The sequence below is a fragment of the Lissotriton helveticus genome, chromosome 3_2, assembly GCF_964261635.1.
Source record: "Lissotriton helveticus chromosome 3_2, aLisHel1.1, whole genome shotgun sequence".
Classification (NCBI taxonomy): Eukaryota; Metazoa; Chordata; class Amphibia; order Caudata; family Salamandridae; genus Lissotriton; species Lissotriton helveticus.
Window position 1 is genome coordinate 86,239,791 of NC_136062.1, and position 21,042 is coordinate 86,260,832.

A 21,042-nucleotide genomic window follows, 5' to 3' on the forward strand; every position below is an offset into this window, starting at 1 on the left:
TTTGATAGTGGGGATCTGGATCCTTAATGACTCAGCAGAGGATGGAGCCATTGTTTTATGGCTGCAGCCCAGGCCTCTTCACCTCTAGGGACTACTCCTCCCCCATACACTACAGACGCAGGTCAACATGTTGCTGTCTCACCTCCTCCCCTGGGCAAGACATTCCCCAGGTCCTATCACTTTCAGATCCAGACAGTCATTACACAACCAGACAGAGACACACAGAAATCTTAAAGCACAAAAACCCAGCCACTTCCAAAGGAGTGGTTTCAAACACACAATGCAAAAACCACCTTCACAAAAAATCTGTTATTACATTGTGAGTTCAGACATACTAAACTTCACCTCTCCATCTTGAGCCTTTGGGAAGATAGCCTGGAAATGTATTTCACAGCCTCCCCATTCTATCCTATGGGCAAGATGGCCTTTCAACAGTGAAAAACGAAATGGAGATCATTTCACTGTCAGGACAAGGTACACACCTCAGTACATGTCCTACCTTTCACATACACTGCACCCTGCCCAGGGGGCACATTGGACCTAACATAGGGGTATCTGATGTGCATAGTAAGGCCTGGCAAGGGGGTGCACTTGTCAGGACAACATGGCAGTTTCACTAAATGAGCGCAGGCACTGCAGTGGCAGGCTCTAGTTCTCTTTTTAAGGCCACTGATGTGGGTGGCACAATTAGTGCTGCAGGCCCACTAGTAGCATTCGCATTACTAGCCCTGGCACACATATTGCACTTTACTATGGACTTTACTAGTAAGGCAAACATACCAATCATGAAAAAATAATTACCATTACACTTTACATAGAAAGCACTCGCACTTTGACACTGATCAGCAGTGTCAAAGTACCCAAAGCATCTAAGTTGGTCAAACGAAATCCATCACAGCATCATAAATAGAGGAGGTAGAGGCAAAAAGTCAGGGGTAATCATGCCAAGAAATGCCACATCTAACACTATGCAATGAATGATTTGGCACAAAAGTATAATTTAAGGTTCAGCAGACAACACTGAAATGTTGTGTAACACCGTCTTGACCATGTGTGCGTTTTTTCTGATGCAATGCCTGATTATTATCATTTCTTCTCCCTTTGAACCCAACTTTATTGACAAAAGTACACCCAGATACCTTCCAAAAATGCATATTATTTTGGATGAATTACCTTATATGTGGTTTGATTTGATATGTTGTTCTAAACGGCTCACTAGTGGAGTACAAGAAGTTAAACATATCGCTTTATGCATGTGCATATTTTGTTTATATTGTTTTATCGCCTCATGCCTGACCCTGTTACCTGTGTCTTTAAGAACCCTATGACCCTATGTCAGGGTCACGTGATCAAGACCACAACTGTGGTCGAAACACATATTTTTTGTCTGCCAAGAAATAAACTACCTGCAATTCAACTATTAGATTAGGTTTGTCAGAGTAATCAGATGTGGTCTTACTAAACCTATATGAAATGACATTACTTCTTCTCCAGCTCTACTCAAATACTCTTTTGTTCAAGCTGGACGTTTCATACATGCCAGGTCACGATCAACGGTGTTCACTGGTAAATTTAAATGAAGGTGAAGACAATGTAATAACTAACCAGACATTCTTCGTCAAGCAGCTGCAGAATCCCCATTTTAGCCTCAATCAGGTCAATGACAGGCTGGTTATCATAGAAATCTATTAGAGTCCAAGGGATGTCTTCTTTCATGTACTCTTCTTGCTCAAGTTTGAAGACATGCTGAAGAGAAGTAAAGTACATATGTAAAGGAAATACGTTTCAACTGAAGTACATGTTCAGCTAAATGCGTAAGAAAGACAGATACATGTATTGCATTAATGGTATCTAAATTCACATGCATTACAAATGAAATTACTTCAAGAACAAAAACATAAATGCACCAACATTTCCTTGTAGGCGGTTAGCCACTATCGAAACAAAATTTGTCTGGAGCAACAGCCTAGGTTTATCACTAGACTTAGAATGTAATAAAATAATTTGATTACATTTTCAGAGTATGAACAAAAAAATATAAGAATAAAGTAAGCCATACTCGAGTGAGGCGCTAAAAGGAGCCTTCCCTTCGGCTCAGTTATCTATAGAACTACCCATAGTCTATAAAAATGTGCACAGCAGAAAGTGAGTTTGCTAATAACAGATGTAAAATTGCCCCAGTAATAATGCCGACATACTCATGAAATTGTCTGGATGAGCTTACCGGTCTCCACCATTAGCTTTGAAACTGGTCCACAATTGATAATTTAAATTAGAGGTCTTCTAAAAAATATCGATTAGAAATAGATTCACATAATTAGCACATAGAGTTGGCGCTGGCCCTTTCTTCAGGTTCGTCACAGATTATTGCCTTTTCATGCTGAACCTTTTTTTGTTGGCTTTAGATTTCTACAGACTTTTACTCCAGAAAACTGTGTGCTGTAGAAAAAGTTAGAGGTGGCCAGGAAGAAGGCAGCCACTGCCAGGGCCCTGGAGGGGAAAGGTTGGCCTTGGAGGAGAATAAGGTTGGAATCGTCACCGCCACCAAATCACAGTAAATGGAGTACCTGTCACTTCTCTGAGAGAGACATGTGCCTGTCAGACCATGGTGGTGGAAAGGCTGGTTTCCCCAGGACAGAGCACTCCTGGACAGGTGTGTAGGGTAACTTAGTCCAACAGAAGGACCTTGATTGTCCTGTGCCCTGGTGCCCCTGGAAATAGGTGGGATCGTGGCCCAGAGGAAAGTCATAGTCAGTCCTAAGAGGCCCACTGACTGGACCAGGGAAATGAACTACTATCAGGTGTAGAGGAGTTTGGTGGGGTGGCCAACTGGGGTGCCCAGAGAATACAGAGACTCAGATGGAGAACCTGGGAAGGAGGTGAAGACAATCCCCAGTGGGAGGGCCAGTGGATTGCATGACCTGCTCGCAGAGAAAACTGACTCTGGTGAGGGCCCCTTTGGCCTGGAGGTGCAGCCTGTGCTTTCCCAAAGACCTAAGGCAGGTACCTGTCAGTGGAAGACCCGGGCCTGGCTTTTGACACTGACAGCTGTCAGTGGCCTCTGTTGGTTGTTGTCCTTATGGGTGGAGTTTTCCTTGGTTTGGGGAAAGTAGTATGATCCAAGTTGTGGAGTGGGCCCAATCACCATTGGCCACAGTGGTACCTTCTGCCTACTGGGACGCATCTGTGAGCAAGCTAAGGTCTGGTGCCTCACAGATGAGGAGAAGGAACCCTCATGGGTCAGATCAATCACCCAGAATGATGTTGGCAGAGGGGGCTGAATTAGGTTCAGAGGGTCAAAGAACTGACATGGGCCACTGCAGAAGAGTGAGCAGGGAAGCCCATCAAGGTATTGATTAGTCTATCCTAGCTTTTGTCAGGAGGGAATCCATGTTGGACCTGGTCCTTTCTGCAGTGTCAATGCAGATTTGTGCCTTCATTTGCTGTACTCATTTGAGTTGGCTTTGGCACTCTGCATTCTTTTACTCCTGCTAATCAGTGGTGACATGCTTGTGCTCTCACTCTTAAACAGACTGAAATTGGGATACCACTCATTCAACCACTTCATTTATGTGTAAATGCTTAGTAAAAAGTAGTAAATGCACCCAGGGCAATAGCACTAGTGGGCTGCATCACTCATTGTGACACCCACTAGTAGAACTGTAAAACATGTCTTGGACCTGCCACTACAGTTTAAGAAGTAACAAAGAGAGGCCTGACACACGTGTGGCCTTCCAAGCAATGCCCATTGTTTAGGATACTAGCTTTTGGTATAGAGGATCTAGGGACACTCATATGAGGGTAGAGCTAACTACACCACTTTGAAGTGAACTGGGAGAAAAAGAGTGTGTCCTCCAAATGCTCTAATATTGTTAAATTTTCATAAGTTGCACTGATATCTCAAATGTGAGAAAAATTTGATCTATACACACAAATGGTCCTGTAACAGTGTTTTTGTTATTTTTCACACTTCTATCCTACAAGCCATAAGCTATCAGCCCAAAAATACAATAACAAATATTCCCAAAAATAACTTCTGCAGAGCTAAAAGGAATTGCAATAGAACAATAGATCACTTACATCAAGCCACTGAGATGGCCAACAGGCTTGTAAGACGCATATCCGAATTTCAACACTGGTATTCCTCTTATCCCATGTATAAGGGGCTATCACCAACATTCTTCCACACTGGTTTATGACTTTTTAGCACTTTAATCACAAGTCACGGGGTTATCCTTTCTTAGGCTGAACACGCCCTCATCCCAAAATGTATAAGAAGCTATAAAAACACTAATTACATATTGGTCCTATGCTTATGTTTGCTAGATCTTCTTCACACATATAGGTGAGAAAAATAATGAAATCCCATAACAGGACCATTGGTGCATGTGGATCAAATTGATCTCACATTGAGATATCAGCACAACATTTAAAAATTAAACAATAATTAAACATAATAGATTATTTAGAGGACACATTCATCCTTTTCCCCTAGACTGTAGTTTTAAACTGGCATTTCGATCTGGCAAAATGAAATTTTGCCAGGCCTAAACCGTTCTTTTTAATACAGATAAATCACTCCTAGGGTAGATCTTAAAGCCCACCAGGGCAGGGTGCATGCTAGTTACAAAATAAGGCATATGTATTTAAGTTTTACATATCTCTAATTTGATTGATTCTGTAAAATTGTTTGCTTCTTCTGAATTTGGATTTAGGCCCCGATATAGGTAAATGGCATTTATCGATTCGTAAATACTGAATTTTACAGATTCGGTATTTACAAATCGGTAAATGCTATGTAGGTATTTTTACCGATTTTTTTACCGAATCTGTAACATTCGGTAATTACCGAATCGGTATTTACCGATTCGGTAATTGCCATTGATTCCTATGGGCCTTGAGGCCAATAGGAACCAATGTCAATTACAGAATCGGTAAATACCAATTCGGTAAAATTACCGAATTTACAAGGGGGACAGGGTGTCACTTTGACACCCTGTTGCACCCCTGATTCAGGCTTGTGTGCCATGTGCCATCGGTAGATTTACCGATTCGGTAAATTTACCGATTCGGTATTTTACAGAATCGGTAAATTTACCGAATCGGTAAATTTACCGATTCTGTACAATATAGACCCCCTACATTTCAATCGCCAAATACCGGTCGGTAACGGCCGAAATCGGCCGTTACCTACCGGTATTTGGTGACCTACATCTGGCTCTTAGGGCCCGATGTAGGTAGCCCTTTACCGATCGGAATTGGCCGAAAATACCGATTTTCGGCCGTTTCCGATCGGTAAAGGGCTATCGAGATGTAGGGGCACATTTTCGGTAATTTTACCGAATCGTTATCATTTCCGAATCGGTAAAGTTACCCAATTGGTAATATTTACCGATTCGGTAATGATGACGATTCGGTAGAACTACCGAAAATGCAATGTAGGTAGCCAATGTTCCATCAGCACATGGCCTACAGAATCGGTATTTTACCATGGAATACAAATCCATGGTAAAAAACCGATTCCTGTGTACATGCACATCTGTGCATGTACACATGTGCCATGTGACAGACAGACGTGCCCTTAGGGCATGTCTGTGTGCCACATTGCACACATGCCCGTTTTGGGGGTGCTAGAGGGTGTCAAAGTGACACCCCCTGCACCCTTGTGAATTCTTTAATTACCGATTCGGTAAATACCGAATCGGTAATGCCTAATCATTCCTATGGGCTTCAAAGCCCATAGGAATGAATGGGCATTACCGATTCGGTATTTACCGAATCGGTAATTAAAGAATTGTTAAGGATTCGGTAACGAATCCAGATGTTGGGACCTACATCCCATTTACCGATTTTTGAATACCGATTCGGTAGGATTCGGTATTTCAAAATCGGTAAATGGGATTTACCTACATCGGGCCCTTAGTGTCTTGCACAGCACAAAACGTCTTCTGCGGTCTGTTTCAGAATCACTTTGTGAAACTTCAGAACAGGAAGGGCAGCACTTTTTCTTTTGTATTCAGGTGCAGATTTGATACTGTCTCTCTGACAGGGCCTATGTCCCTCTGGAGCAAGATTCTTAAAAAAGCCAATCTTCAGGCAGCAACGAAGTACAAAACCAAGCCCTTTTGAGTCTTTTGCAGCTGTGCTTACAAATAGCCCCCTCCACAGTAAACAAAGCAGAAGAATGGGAAGGGCATCTAGGCAACGAATGTTTCAAAGGAGAGATTACATCCAAAGCAGATTTAATCCAGCTATTATTACCATTTACCTCAACTTCAACATACAGCTGTTTTTTTTATGTCTGGAAGTGGTTGTTAAAGAAACAAGGAGTAAAGCCCAGATTCTCTTTGGTCAACCTGGACCACGATCAAAAATGCATGCAAACGCTGTTCAGATTGATCAATACATTTAGGATTTAGGAGAAGAAATGTAATCATAAGCAGTATAGCAGAATGGTCCGTCCAGCCTAAAAGAATGGGTCCTTTGGCCAAAAAGAATAAATCAGGAGTGAAAATAGGGTCCGGAGATGTCCTGTTATGTGGCTTGCCTGCTCAGCTCACTGTATCAGACAGTGAATAGCTAGGCTTGTTGTAGGCTTGCTTTGATAGGGAAAACTGCTTGTTTACTATTTCCCACCAGGATAATGTTCCTCCCTACTTCTATCGATGGACAGGCTCTTGTGAACAAGCTCTAACGAAACAGCAGCTTTTATTAAGCAGGTTATTCCTGTATTCAGCCTTCGTCATCGAACTCTTGCACTTTCATACACACTTTCAGCTCCCAACCCATTGCTAATAACAACTGATATCCCTTCAGTACAGACAAATTTCCACTCGCCTGACTCTGCATATCTAGCCCTGCTATGGCCTCTTTTGGACTTATTTTGAAGCAATGTTGTGCTTGTTTACCATTTCTGATGAGATTAATGCACATCCCACCTTCTGCCAGTGGATGGGATTGTGTATACAGAATCGGATGAAACTGTGTACAATCTGCTATTTGGTGCATGTGGTTCTAGTGGGAAATGTCACCTTTCCCCCCATGAACCTCCTTGCAGTGAGTAGCTGCTAAAGAGCTCTAACTGAATGTTCTTTCCTTTAAAACGCGAAAACCTGTTTGGAAAATACTAATTTTATGTTTGACTTTTATTTAAAGTGCACACAACTGCGAGTGGTGATTACCAAACATGAGGCACAACTAGGCCTAAACCACTCACTCATGGGGCAACACCTAAAACACGGTTTTAATAATAACCATGTCACATTGTGACTTCGGCCTCCGTGATAAACTGCAAGTCAACCTGTTGTGATATTTAAGGGACACATCTCAACTTAAGCACGCCAACTGTAAATGTGCCTTGAATTGGCAAATCTCAGAGGCATAATGTTAAAATTTAAGAGCTAGAAGTTGCGCCAACTAGTCTCTTGCATCATTTTAGGTCTTGGTAAATAACAGTGTTTATAAGCCTGCATTTACTAAACTGGAACCCTCACAGAAGAGGGTCCCTGTCTGTGGCACAGAATGTGTTTTGTTTCCATGCAGTCTTGCTGTCTCATCACAAGACAACACGATGCTTGCAACAGATTTTAGGATTTCTACGTAGTTTAATGCACTGGCCAGAAGTACCTTCCCAAAAGGAAATGCCTGCTGGGAATTGGCTAGCGAGGACTAGGCCTATGTCCTCTTAGAAGAAGCTCCATAGACATCAATTGGGGCTGCCAGGGGTGGAAGGTGCAACCTCTGACTTGTCCTCAGGTACAGTTCTAGCGACTCTTGGGGCACTGTTCGCAGGGACTGCCACAAGAAATTAAAGCAAACATGCTTACTTTAGATGGAGGTTTTTGTTTTGCTGTTCTACTGGTTGCATAGCTATAAGCAGTATGAAAGGAAGCAAACATCACAACCGGATGATGAGAGAAAAGGATGAAAATATGTATTGGTAGAAGAGAGTGAAGGAAAGAGAGAGGTTATAGAGATAGGCTTCCATCACAGATTATGTTTTGGTTTGGCCTATAATTGTTTAAGTCAGATACAATGAGTAACTCCAAGTTTAAACTTTAATAAAAAAAATGTTGTGCAGCAATTGATACGTACCTGGTTAAATCAACCGTTCGTTTTGTAAGAGAGACGTGGATTATTTTGTTTTTTAACAAACGTAAAATGGCAAAATAGCAAACAGCTTAAGCATTACTTTGAACTGAACCATAATTACACACTTATCTTAATTAAATTAAGATTCCTATCAGTTCTTGTAACACACTGATATAACCACCCCATGCAAGCAATGTGTGGATTCAGAGAGGCAAATAAAACACTACATATCTGAAAGTTAGCATATAAAAGACATGCATTAGATGCATTGGTCTATTGACTATAGAATGAATGTTTAAAGAAAAACTTGGCAGAGACACCTGAACATCCATTCTCAGTGACCTAGGAATGGCACATACAGAAGTGAAAACATGAGGTTGTTGTTTCCTGGGAAGCAACTCCATTAGCTCACACAGTAACGCCTGTTCAAAATCGTTTTTTCTAACTTGCTGTCTTCATTAAGCTGCTAATAACCTCGGTGGGTGGATGCACCTCCCATAGACAGCGGTAAATAGTGTGTGCTACGAGTTCTAAAGCAGCCAATGCTTAAATAGCGGAGACTTTCATTCTACTGACCTCTATAAAAAGGGCAATTAAGACCATGATAGGCATCATTGAAATGTCCATTATAATTGTGTGCACCGTAAGAAGATCGTTAGTTCTTGTGAAAGGGAAACAAGATGTTAATGGGAAGAATTTAATCAGATGTTATTTTTAAAGCAATATAATCCCTATTCCTGCAACTTCACCAGTGATCTTTCCTCTTTTTTGGTCAGTGTGAGGTTAAAAAATGCTTTTAAAGTTAATGGGTCCAGGGACATGTAACGCCCTGCAACACATAATTTCATGATCAAGGCATGGTTGGTGCGTGACAGAGCATCATAGGAAGTGTTGTGTTGCACCACATATTCCAATACCCAATTGAAACATTAAAATGATAAATGTATACAGTAAATTAGGCACAACTCCAGATTGTACTTCTCTGAATAATAATACACAGGATCTGCACATTTAGACAACATAAATCTGAGGGATTGGTGTCCAGACTTATTCGAGACACCCAGACATGATGTGTAGGCCTATAGACCAGCTATCTCACAGTACCACCATAAGCCCCCTAACCGTGCCAAACAGTGAAGAGTTTCTGGCAATTATTGGACATGACAACCCTTGATGCTTCAGTGATCGTGGAAGCAGTACAGTACTTTTCGATCAGTCAGCCATGCTCACTTAGTCTCAGAGAAATACACAGAATAAAAGATGGGGACATTCTCAATAAGCATTTATTGAGCCAGAGTCATTTTAGTATAAAACATGTGTGCTGCGACAACTATTAGACAGAAACAGATGTATAAGATTACACGCCCCAACTGAAACAGATGTAGAAGATTACACGCCCCAACTGATTAAATAAAAGGTAGAATTCTACCATGGTGCTAAAACAGTGAATATATACAGGCATATAGATACATGAAGAATATTCCTACGAATCAACCCCTACCTAAGTGTACCTAGCATGTATGTGGGTGTAAAGCCAAGAATCCCCTAGGAAAGAGCCAACGCTATTAACTGATGGGAGAGAACGAAGGACACCGTCTTGGTCTTGGATTGGACACCCCGCACGGGATGTCAGACCGCTGCGTGTTGTAGCTTCAGTAGGCCAGGACCTCAGCATCTAGTGTCAGCATTGAAGCTTCTCCTCTGCCTATCTAATGTTGATATGGGTCTTTTATACCATAAAGATAGCCTTGGGGTCTCTTACATAATCGATGTGGTGTAAGTATGATTATGAAAATGAACGTAGAGCAATAACTGTGATTATGCAAAGTAGTTTTTCCAACCTAGGATGAAGATGAGCATGACATTTTACAAATAATATGTTCATGCTGTTAAGTACGTCAGGTGTAGGTGCATTTCTAAGAATCCTCATGCATAATAAATGAGGCTACTCTCCAAGAAACTTATCAACATTTATTCAGCACATAACTAGGTAAAAGGTCAGTGCTAGAACCGTTATGCAGAGCAAGGTAGGACAAATGTAGGTAAAAGGTCAAGTAGCTACCTAAGCCTAGATTGGGGTACATTGGGGTATATAACACCCATACCTCACCCGGAGGACGATAAGTTCAACTAATGCTAAAATTTGCCTGTCTGCAAAGCATAACAACTTTATGATAAAAAATAGTGTAAAAATATTAAAAACATGATATATGTAAAAAAGGATGTTAATGTTTAAAAAGCCCTATAAGTCCTCTAAATAGTCTATATACTGTTAGACCAACTGAGCACACCGAAAACCATGGGGCTCAGTGAGAGCAAGAGAAAAATAAAACAGAATATTTTGTTTTGGAAAATAGCCAAATTGTTCCCATCACACGGAGAGCCAAATCTTTATGTGTCCTGAGTGTAAGACGCAACATCACTGTTGCTTGAATTGCTAGCATTCGGAGATGGCAGTCCCTGTAACACCTCTTGAATCAGGTCAGTGGAGCAAAGGTGATCATCTTCAGTTCCTGCAGCAGCCGCCGAGGAAACACTCGAAACCTGTGTGATGATTATAGAGCCGGTAGCGACACCAAAGAGGTTACTGGCTGGTACTCGCCAGTTTACCTGCTTATTATCATCGGCCACTCTCTCTCTTTGTGTGTGGGAAAAAAGAAAGAAAAGTGTATATTCTCCCTAAACAGAATGTAATGATAAAGTAATAGTGAGTGCAGCAACCGTGCTTACTATTCAATCAGATGTCACGTGGGACAAGGCAGGGGTGCCCTTGCTCTCCACTCCTCTTTGCCCTTTTTATTAATCCATTTATTAATAAAATTGAACTTAATCCGGAAATAGTGGCGGTAAGTAGACCCTGCATAGACACGAAGATCATGGCCTATGCTGATGATCTTGCTGTAGTCACCCCTGACCCCCAAGCTTAGAATGAGAGCCTCTGGAGTTCGGAAAACTATCTTGGTATGCCCTAAATAGCACAAAGAAAAAGATAATTTTAAACGAGAAATCAACTGGGTAGATAACCAAGTCGTTCCAAAAGCTAAATACCTGGGTGTTAATATAGTTGCTGACATGGACTCAATAGTAGAAGAAAATCTGATTCCGTTAGCTGCTGGCATTAAAAACATCTCTTGGGAAAATTGATAATATGCACCTAACAATAATAGGCCGATGTAATGTTATTCCCTAAACTACTTAATTTTTTTAGAACCATTCCCATTGAGTTTTACAATAGCGTTCTTCACTTATTTGAACACATTTTCTCTCAATTCATAGGGGCCTATTCACAGCCAAGGAGAGCGTATAAACTACTCTCTTTACCCAAAGACAGAGGGGGCTGAAGACAACCAAATTAAAAATTATATTATTGGGCAACAGTCTTACAATGCTGCACTGATTTATTGCATGAATTTCCAGACCAGAATCCCATGGGACTCCCATCTCCCTACACATTACTACTGGTGGAAAGTATCAAGGGATGTCTATGGAGACAGCTTGATTTTGGCTACTACAAGCGGGTCCGGTTTAAAACTCTAATGAACGCATACCGGATCTTCACTAATATAGAAAGAATATTTGGATTGGGTAGACTAAAGTACTATACCCCATAACCCGAACTTGCCGCTAATCTTTGGAAATTCATACCTGCAGAAATGGCATGGCACCGGAATAGCTGAGTTATTGGACCTGGTAACTCCAGCGGGGGTACGGTCCTTTGGTGATCTAAAAGACCAATATAACTTAAATGAGAATCAGACCTTTTTATATTGTGCTACTAAAGACTTCTTAGCACATAAAATGGGCGGGCTAGCAGGCTTTGTAAGGATAGACTTTATAGATAAAATACAGTAATTAAAAACTCCCCGGATAGGTGGCATTTACACAATATTAAACTGCCAAATGCCAGACGACCTTGGGAAAATAGATGTAAAGTGGTAGTTGAAATAGAACATCCCCCAAGAAACTTTTTGTCTTGCACTGAGCCTTGCTCACAAATACTTGTTGTCATCTAAGTTGCAGGCCCAGTTTTATAAGACTGGATTTTTTCTTTACATCACCCCTATTAAGATAGCGAAATGGGGAACTGGGAGGGGAACAATGTACCCCAGATGCTCTGAGTATTCTGCTGACCAGGTACACATGTTTGCAACATGTCCGAATCATTCCGATTCGGTATTTAAGAACAGGTAAATGGGATGTAGGTAATTTTTCTGTAACAATTACCGAATCGGTATTTACCGATTCGGTAATTGCCATTCATTCCTATGGGCCTGGAGTCCCATAGGAATGAATGTCAATTACCGAATCGGTAAATACCGATTCGGTAAAAGGGGGAAACATTGAAGGGTGGCAGGGTGTCACTTTGACACCCAGTTGCACCCCTCAATTGTGTATGGGTGCACATGTTGCAGACATACATGCCCTCAGGGCATGTATGTCTGCAACATGGCACTGTTGGAAAAGCAAAAAAAAATGCTTTTTCAAAGGTTTTCATTATTTACCACCAACTTCTAGTTGGTGGTAAATAACGAATCCTTAACTGAGGAATGCACTAACTTAAGGGCTCCCTACATCCTGGATTCGGTAATTTACCGAATCGGTATGTTAAGAATTCGGTATTTTACCGAATCCTTAAATTACAGATTCGGTAAAATACCGAATCACACAAAAAATGCCACCTACATCTGGAAAGCCCAATACCGGTCGGTAACGGCCGAAATTCGGTAAATTTGGCCGTTACCGACTGGTATTGGCGACCTACATCTGGCCCTTAGAGAGGTGATAAACAGTTTAATGGCGCTGGTGAGCTTTTTCAAGGTTAGTGTTGGCTAATTTCCTCAATTTTCCTAAAAGTGACTATAGGTGTACAACATATCCTAGAAGTGTACGTCCCTCTTGGAAGGCTTTCTCCTATACCTCATAGGTCATTTCCAACAAAAGGGCTGATTTAGATCTCGACGGATGGGTTACTCCGTCACAATGGTGATGATTTCCTATCCGCCAAAATCAGTGGCAGTTGGTAATTTTTGGAGGGAGGGGGCAGACGGGACACATACACATAAACAATTACAGCCATGCATTCACACATGCACACACACACCCACACACAATAACATCCATTCACAACACTCATTACCAAACATTCATACATACACGCATGCACCAAACATTAATTAAAAAAATAACACACGCTTACCTGGAGCTCTGCCTCAGAGGTCCCAGGAGACTTGGGACTGCTGCCTTCCCTCATTGACCTAAGGTTAACCAATGAGGGAAGGCAGCAGTCCCAACCGTCATCCCAGAGTGGGATAGGTCAGTGAGACTGCTGACCCCACTCTGTGATGAAGTGTCACTGGTTGACACTCGTTCTTGGGCGCTTCAGGACTTCAAACTGAAGTGCTCAGGTGTGAGGCAATCAGTGACGCTACCCTTCGTCACTGACGGGAGGGCCTCAGGGACCTTTGCTGAGGAGGTCACACTTACATGAGCTGTGACTTCTTCAGCCCAGCAAATTTCAGCTCAGGTATCCAGGAGCCTGGGTATTTCCTGCATGTCTGGCTCCTGGCTGCCTGACCTGAAAATGAAGATGAACAGCGTTTTTCAGACTAACCTTTGTTCAGCCTGACAGACACTGTTCGTGAGGGGCAAAAGGTGGTGGGACGTGGCCCTCAGCCCCAATAAACCAGGCACGGCTGGCCAAAATATAAATCCCATTATATCCAATATGGCATTTATATTTCAGTGGACAGGATATCTGTCACTGTTGTGATCGAGTAACCCGTACCATGAGATCTATATCAGGCCCAAAGTTTGGGGTGGACATCCGGAGAGAAGTTTAAAAGAGGAACAACCCAAACTAGATTGGACCTGGTTTCTAATATCAAAAAGTGGCAAGAGTAAAAGTTTACCCAAACTTCTTGCTTCTTAGAAAAGCATTTTTAAAGTAAGTTTTGAAGAAGCTGTTGTATCTTTCTACCAAGCCATTAGTCTGAAGATGATAGACTGAGGATTCAAACAGCTATACACAAATATCCTGACAAATTTGTTGCATAAGTTTCAAAACAAAAGGAGTCTACTGGTCTGTTAATATTTTATTGAGAAATCCTACCCTCGAAAAGATCTCTTATTATATTAGCAATAGTTTTGGTATTGATTTTTCTCACTGGGACCACTTCAGGGTATTGGATAGTGTAATTAACTAGGACTAAGATATATTCATGTGCCTTAGTACAGGGAATGGGAGAACCCTACAGGGAGAAATAGGGGGTCCCATTATAGGCATATTTTGTAAACGAACGTGGGGATCACAGTAAGGATTCTTTAACTGGTAGACATGGCATTCTTGCAGGGGCGTAACAAACGCCCCCGCAGCCCACGCGGTGCGGGGGGGTCTCGCGCTCCAGAGGTGCCCGCGCTCCAGGGGGCCCGTCACTGACGCACAATCCCAAAGACATCATTGATTTTAATTATGCCCGTGAGGCACTTATAAATGCCGGCGGTGTCTGACTGGGCCCGGCCGGACTTCGAGGCTCTTGAGGACTGGTGCGGGGGCCCCGGCCCCTGAAATAGTTCCAAATAGTCCGGGGGCCCCACCGTGGCCCGTGAGGCACTCATAAATGGTGTGGCCCCGAGGCTCTTGAGGAATGGTGCAGGTGTTGCCCCCGGCCGGGGCTGATACAAATGATAGGCGGGCCTGGGCCCCGGCCGGGGCCCTGAGGCTCTGAGGCAGGAATGGTGCGCGGGCCCCGACCGGGCCCCTTGAATGAGATACAAATTGACTGGTAGGTGCAGTCCTGGTAGGTGGTGGTGGAGGCCCCCGGCCGGGGTGACTACTGAGGCTCTTGCTCTTGGTGTGCGACTCACTGCGGGCGGCCGCGTGCCCCCGAGACTCTTAGGACGGTGGCGGTGCGCGGGACTCCCCGGCCGGGGCCCCTGAGGCAAATATAAATGGTGCGTGCCACTGCCTGCGTGGGCCCTGGCCGGGGCCCTGAGGTTCAGAAATGCTGCCGGCCCCGGGGCTGCCCCTGAGCAGGCTCTCTTAATGTAAATGGCGGCGGGACAGCCTGGGAGCACGCGGGCGCGGCGCTGCGCACACTTGTTTACTCCGAGTCCTCCTGACTTTCCGCCTTCGGAGTTCGGACACGTATGAGCGTTAGGGTGGAGGGCGGGGGCAAGAGCTGGTGACCACCAATGCCCTCATTACATTTGTCAGGACAGGGACAACACATGCGCAATCGCAAACCCACGCAATAAAAAATGCGCGTTTACGTTAGCATTAGGGGTGCGCTTACCGTAGCCAAGAGAAGAAGAGTGACAAAGCCACGGCACGCTCCAACCTGGTGACGGTGACCGGCCAGGACTGTCCGAAGTCCCTCACCGGCTGGGCCTTTATTTGCCACAGTCCTGATTTGCCATCATTATTTAAATTGCCCGGCCCCCGCGGCCCCTACCTGGCTAGCCCCTTGCGCTGCCCTCAGCCCCTGCTGCGGCCTTCTTTTGCCCATCCCGACCCGATCGCGCCTCGGCCGCCCTAACTCTGCTGCAGGCCAGGCCCAGGCACAGGCCCTCCTAGCCCTCAGATCAAGATCAGGTGAGTGAGACTTGAGACAGTGAGTCTCTGCGTCGCGATGGTCCCAGCGCGCAGCGCCTAGTAGGCAGGAGGACTGGAGTGGTGGTGGGCGGCGAGGAGGACCGTCGGAGCGAGTCTGTCTGTCTCAGTGGTTGGCAGTCGGGTCACGATGGCACGGCACGGGTTAGTAATTTGACTGCTCCATATTTACAAGAACAGGAAAAGCCACACTGCATGGCTTTTCCTGTCCTTGTAAATATTGCCCCTTTAAGCTCCAGAGGGCCCACTCCTGAACTGTGCAAGAGTGGCTGGCCCCCGCCCTGAGAGCTCCCGAGCATGGGGGGCCCCCTCCATATACTTTGCAGGGGGGGCCCCTCAAGTTTCGTTACGCCACTGCATTCTTGACAATAGTTTTGTATGCATGCATGAATCCTGGGCCAACATAATTGTTCCAGAATGGCCTGGAAGGTCTTTTCTAAGCCATGCGTTCCACTAGCAGATGAGAGAGTGCATAAAAAAGGATTTGATCTATGAAAGACACAGGCACTATCAACTTAGGTTGCACCCCTGCTTCAGCTACCCTATAGAGTAAACCTTCTAGTCTTGAAAAAAGGGTATACCAGAAGGGTTTCCCTGTATCGTCCATCGCTTTATGCCAGGTGAACCCGAGGATAGGATCATTCAACTGTAATGCTCCAAAGGTTTTGCCTACTGCTCAGTGCTCTTGCAGGAGGAGGGTATTTTGGCTATGACTTTTTTCTTTACTTCTCACCTTTCTCTTCTTGTTTTCCCAAACTTTAGTGTTCCTTCAGTTCCAAGTTTCTCTAGTAAAAAGTGAGCAGGTTCTATCAATTAATTTCTTTCTTCAAATATAATTTTAAAGAGAGCAACAAAATATAGGTTATCTGTTTCTTCTTCTGGGAGATTAGGTAATATGCCAACCTATACAAAGTTACTATTCCCTGAAAGGGTTAGAACTGGCACCTTTGAGAGACCATACTCTTGTTGATCCCCATGGGGGAAACAAATTATGATTCATTGCTGGACAATATTTGATGGGGGAAATCTAAGCTCTCCCTAATCACTGACTGCTTGCCTCCTGAATTTAGTATGGCAGCTAACCATTTATGATTCACCTGCAGTGATAAATAATAGCTGGGCCCTTGCCCTTGGGTATAGTAAATTGACTTTTGTTACCCGTTTACTTCTATTGGTTCTTCTTTTACTTTCTTTTTTCAATAAAAGCGGGCTATGTGTTCCCACTCTCCACATTCAAAGCACTGAGGGCCTGTTGTGACAGAGGTGGAGGTGAATGTGTTACTAGGAAGTGGAGTTTCAAAACAAAGTGAAGTGTCCTTTTCTAAAAGTGCATATATAATTTGCCTTTATTCCACAAAGAGAGAGATTCAGAAGGTTCCAGTGTACTTTTGATAGAGCAGGGGTCTAATAAAGGTGTTGGCCATTTAAATAGCTTTTTCTACCGTAAGGCCAGGATGTTGTCTCAACCCAAAATGAGTTGGTAGAGGCTCTAAAAATCGTTCCAAATAAATGTTTTCATAATCTTATCCTTTAAAGATTCTTGTGGTTTAAGTCATCTGTCTGCTGCATCTTTTAATTTGTAGAACAGGGCCATCAGTGTGTCTGTAGAGGTATCCCTCTCCTTATGGAACTTGTGGTGATAAGTGTCCTCATCCGCTATAAGTCCTTCTAAAGTTGCTTGTTTAGTGTCTTTTTAAGAATATCTCGAGGGGTGAGCAGCCTGAGTAGCTCTAACTGACAAGGGTGCCAAGTATTGAGGCCCTCTTGCTCTAGGCCAATACTGGCTTTAGAGTACACACCTGGGTAAAATTCTGGAGGGCTATCACGGGCCCAATAGGTAATAAACCGTTACTTTGGGAAAGACCGGGAAAAACTTCCAATTTTCTGTAACTGATTCCCTTAGTTTCTTAGCGTAGCTTGAAAGACAGCTCTCTTCTGGTTAGCAGTCTTTGAGCGTCGGTCAAGGATCCACTCTAGTTTTTGTTGGCCTTCAATTAGCTGATTTACAACGACTTCCACCTAATAACGGAAGGAAGCTTTATTTCCACTCCTGACACCATGCTTGAGAGACTGCCAGTCTGTGATTGTGATGGTTTGGTCTAAAAAGTTAATTTCTTCAGGCTATTTAGGATGCTTAGTAAGGTTTATTAGTTGATGGAGCGAAGGTGAAAACAAAAAAAATGTGTATACCCCTCATGAAATTTCTTCCCCATAACAGTAATATGTATTAATCGTGTGGTTTTAAAATTAACCAACATAGAATAGAATGCACACACACAAATATAAGTGGTATACTAATTTGCTTATGTTGCGAATTTTAATATACTAATAAAGTGAAAATGTTGTATTAATCTGGTACGCTAATGTCATAATCTAACGAAAATCTATGTGTATATGCTTTTTGTATGTCTTATTGTGGCAGAAATTATGGAGAATGGTAAGTAAACCATGCTAAATTGTGGCTAAACCGCTACATAATAACTAACAGGGTTACCTTAGAATGGGGGGGGGGTAAACACAAAGGCTATACTTCGAAATCTAACGTCTAAATGTGTTTGTTTCTATCATTTGTTCCCATTATGGCCCGTGAGGCCTAGTTTAAGATGAACGTTTGCGAGACTGTGATAATCTACACATGGGTGACTGTGCTCGAGAGAAGTGCAAGCAGCTTGTGCCTGTAAAGTGTGGGTCAAGGTCAGCGTGGCCTGAATATTCAACCAAGTGCCAAAAATTTGTATGTCCGCATGGTGAGCATGGGAAACCAGTCTGAAATAACAATTTAAAGGGCATTAGTGAAAAAAAAACTGTTAAAGAACAATCGAGACCTTATTTTTTTTTACTATAACGATGACTTGGCAAAAATATGGACAATGAAGAGAGGAGGTTATACTCATCCACCCCTTACTTCGACCAATGAGGATGAACAAGGACCCTAAATGTTTCAAATCTTAGATAGATAAGTTAGGGTAATAGGGTATAAAAGAGGGCGTTTGGAAGTGAGAAAAAAAGCCTGCTTTTGATTTTATTGTCGCACCACTACATGCGGGTATGTACATATTACTAGACAGGATATATTGACGTTCACAAATGATTTCCCCAGATTGAGAGAGAAACCTGTAGAATGGTATCGATAAGTGGATCGATTTGTAAAGGTTTCAAAGGTACTATGGGAAGATTTAGACGGATTGTTTGACATAGTAGTACCAGCAGACCTAAGGTGTGAGTGCAAAATTAATGTGGATTGGCCAAAAACGGAATATCCGAGAGTCACTAAATCAGGTGCTCCTGGACCTGAGATAATGCGGAAGTATGAACAAGTAGGAATATGCTACTTACCAGTATGCATCTGTTCTTGGCATGTAGAGCTGCAGAGTTGTACATTTAGCAATAGATCGCCACCTGGTGTTGGGCTCGGAGGATTGCAGGTTGTTGTTGTCTTCTTGGAAGAAGTCTTTGTAGTCACGAGATAGGTGACTCCTCCCTTGGGCAATACTGCGCATGGTCATCGACTCCATCCTCAGATTGTTTTTCGCCATGATGGGAAATGATGGAGTTAGTAGAAGAAAATAGAAAAGGATGTCCATGCGTGTGCATCTAAGTAAGATGAGTACTGGAACGGATACAAGTCCCGGGGAGGCGGGAGGGCATGTACAACTCTGCAGCTCTACATGCCAAGAACAGATGCATACTGGTAAGTAGCATATTCCGTTCGAGGCATATACACTGCAGATTGTACATTTAGCAACGATTGTGCAGCAGGGTCTCCCCTAGCGGTGGTCCCTTGTATCCGTTGCAGCATACTGAAATAGTGTTTTAAGTACAGCTTGGCCTACTGCAACTTGCTGCTTGGCTTGCACATCAACACAATAGTGTTTAGTGAAGGTGTGTATTGTAGACCATGTTGCTGCTTTGCATATGTCCTCTAATGGTATGTTTCCTAAGAAAGCCATAGAGGCTCCTAGTTTGCGAGTGGAGTGCGCTCTAGGAGGAACTGTCAGTGTACGTTTTGCTTTTTGATAGCATATTTGAATACACTTTACAATCCATCTGGCAATTCCTCCTTTAGAGATGGGATTGCCTTTGTGTGGGGGTGAGAAAGATACAAATAGTTGTTTTGTCTTTCTGAAGGATTTTGTCCTGTGTGTGTAGTATAGTAGAGCTCTTCCAACATCTAAGGTGTGTAGAGCTCTTTCTGCAACAGAGTCCGGTTTTTGAAAAAACACTGGCAACTCTACTGATTGGTTGAGGTGAAAAGGAGTAATGACTTTTGGCAGGAATTTTGGATTGGGTCTAAGAACCACTTTGTTAGGATGTATTTGATAAAATGTTTCTTCTATTGTGAATGCTTGTATTTCACTCACTCTTCTGAGAGAGGTGATGGCAACAAGGAATGCAGTTTTCCATGTTAGGAATTGCAGTTCACACTTGTGTAAAGGCTCAAAAGGGGGACCCATAAGTCTTGTAATGACAACGTTTAGGTTCCATACTGGTGCAGGTGGTAACCTAGGTGGGATTATTCTTTTTAATCCTTCCATAAATGCTTTAATTGCAGGTACTCTAAAGAGAGATAGATGCTGTCTATTTTGTAAATAGGCTGCAATTGCTGCTAAATGCAGGCGTATGGAAGAATAAGCCAATTTGGACCTCTGTATGTGTAGAAGGTAGCAGATGATATTTTGGATGGAAACATCCAGTGGATCAATGTTATGGTTGTTACAGTATATTGCAAATCTTTTCCACTTCGCCGCATAACATGCTCTGTTAGTGGGTCTTCTAGCTTCTTTAATTATGTTCATACAATCTTGTGGGTAGGTTTAAGTAACCGAACTCTAAGACCTCAGGAGCCAGATCGCCAAATTCAGTTGGTTTGGGTCTAGGTGTCTTATTTCTCCGTGGTTCTGTGTTAACAGGGATGGCGTGAGCCGTAATTTTTGATGTGGAACCAGTGAGAGATCCAGCAGTGTGGTGAACCATGGCTGACATGCCCATGTGGGGGCCACTCGTATCAGTTTGAGAGACTGTTGTCTGAACTTGCGTACTACTAGTAGAATGAGTGGGAGAGGCGGAAAAGCGTACGTAAATCTGCCTGACCAGTTCATCCATATCGCATTTCCTTCCGATTGTGGGTGTGGAAATCTGGCGGCGAAGCTTGGGCATTTCGCATTTTCGTGGGTGGCAAACAGATCTATCTGTGGATGCCCCCACCTTTGGAAGAATGGTTGGAGAACTTGTGGGTGCAGCGCCCATTAGTGAATCTGTTGTGACTGACGACTCAACAGATCTGCTATCTGATTGTGAATTCCTGGAGCATGTTCCACTGTCAGGTGTATGTTTTGAGGGAT

The 21,042-nt window shown here is 43.2% G+C and overlaps 1 protein-coding gene across 1 annotated transcript in view; it reads right to left on the bottom strand.

Moving 5' to 3' along the window:
• MYO5C (myosin VC) overlaps nucleotides 1-21,042 on the bottom strand; it is a 1,267,761-nt gene that overhangs the window by 807,007 nt on the left and 439,712 nt on the right. Inside the window, exon 12 of the mRNA XM_078684841.1 lies at nucleotides 1,606-1,746. Within this exon, the coding sequence (XP_078540967.1) occupies nucleotides 1,606-1,746 (141 nt within the window). The remainder of the gene's footprint in view (nucleotides 1-1,605; nucleotides 1,747-21,042) is intronic.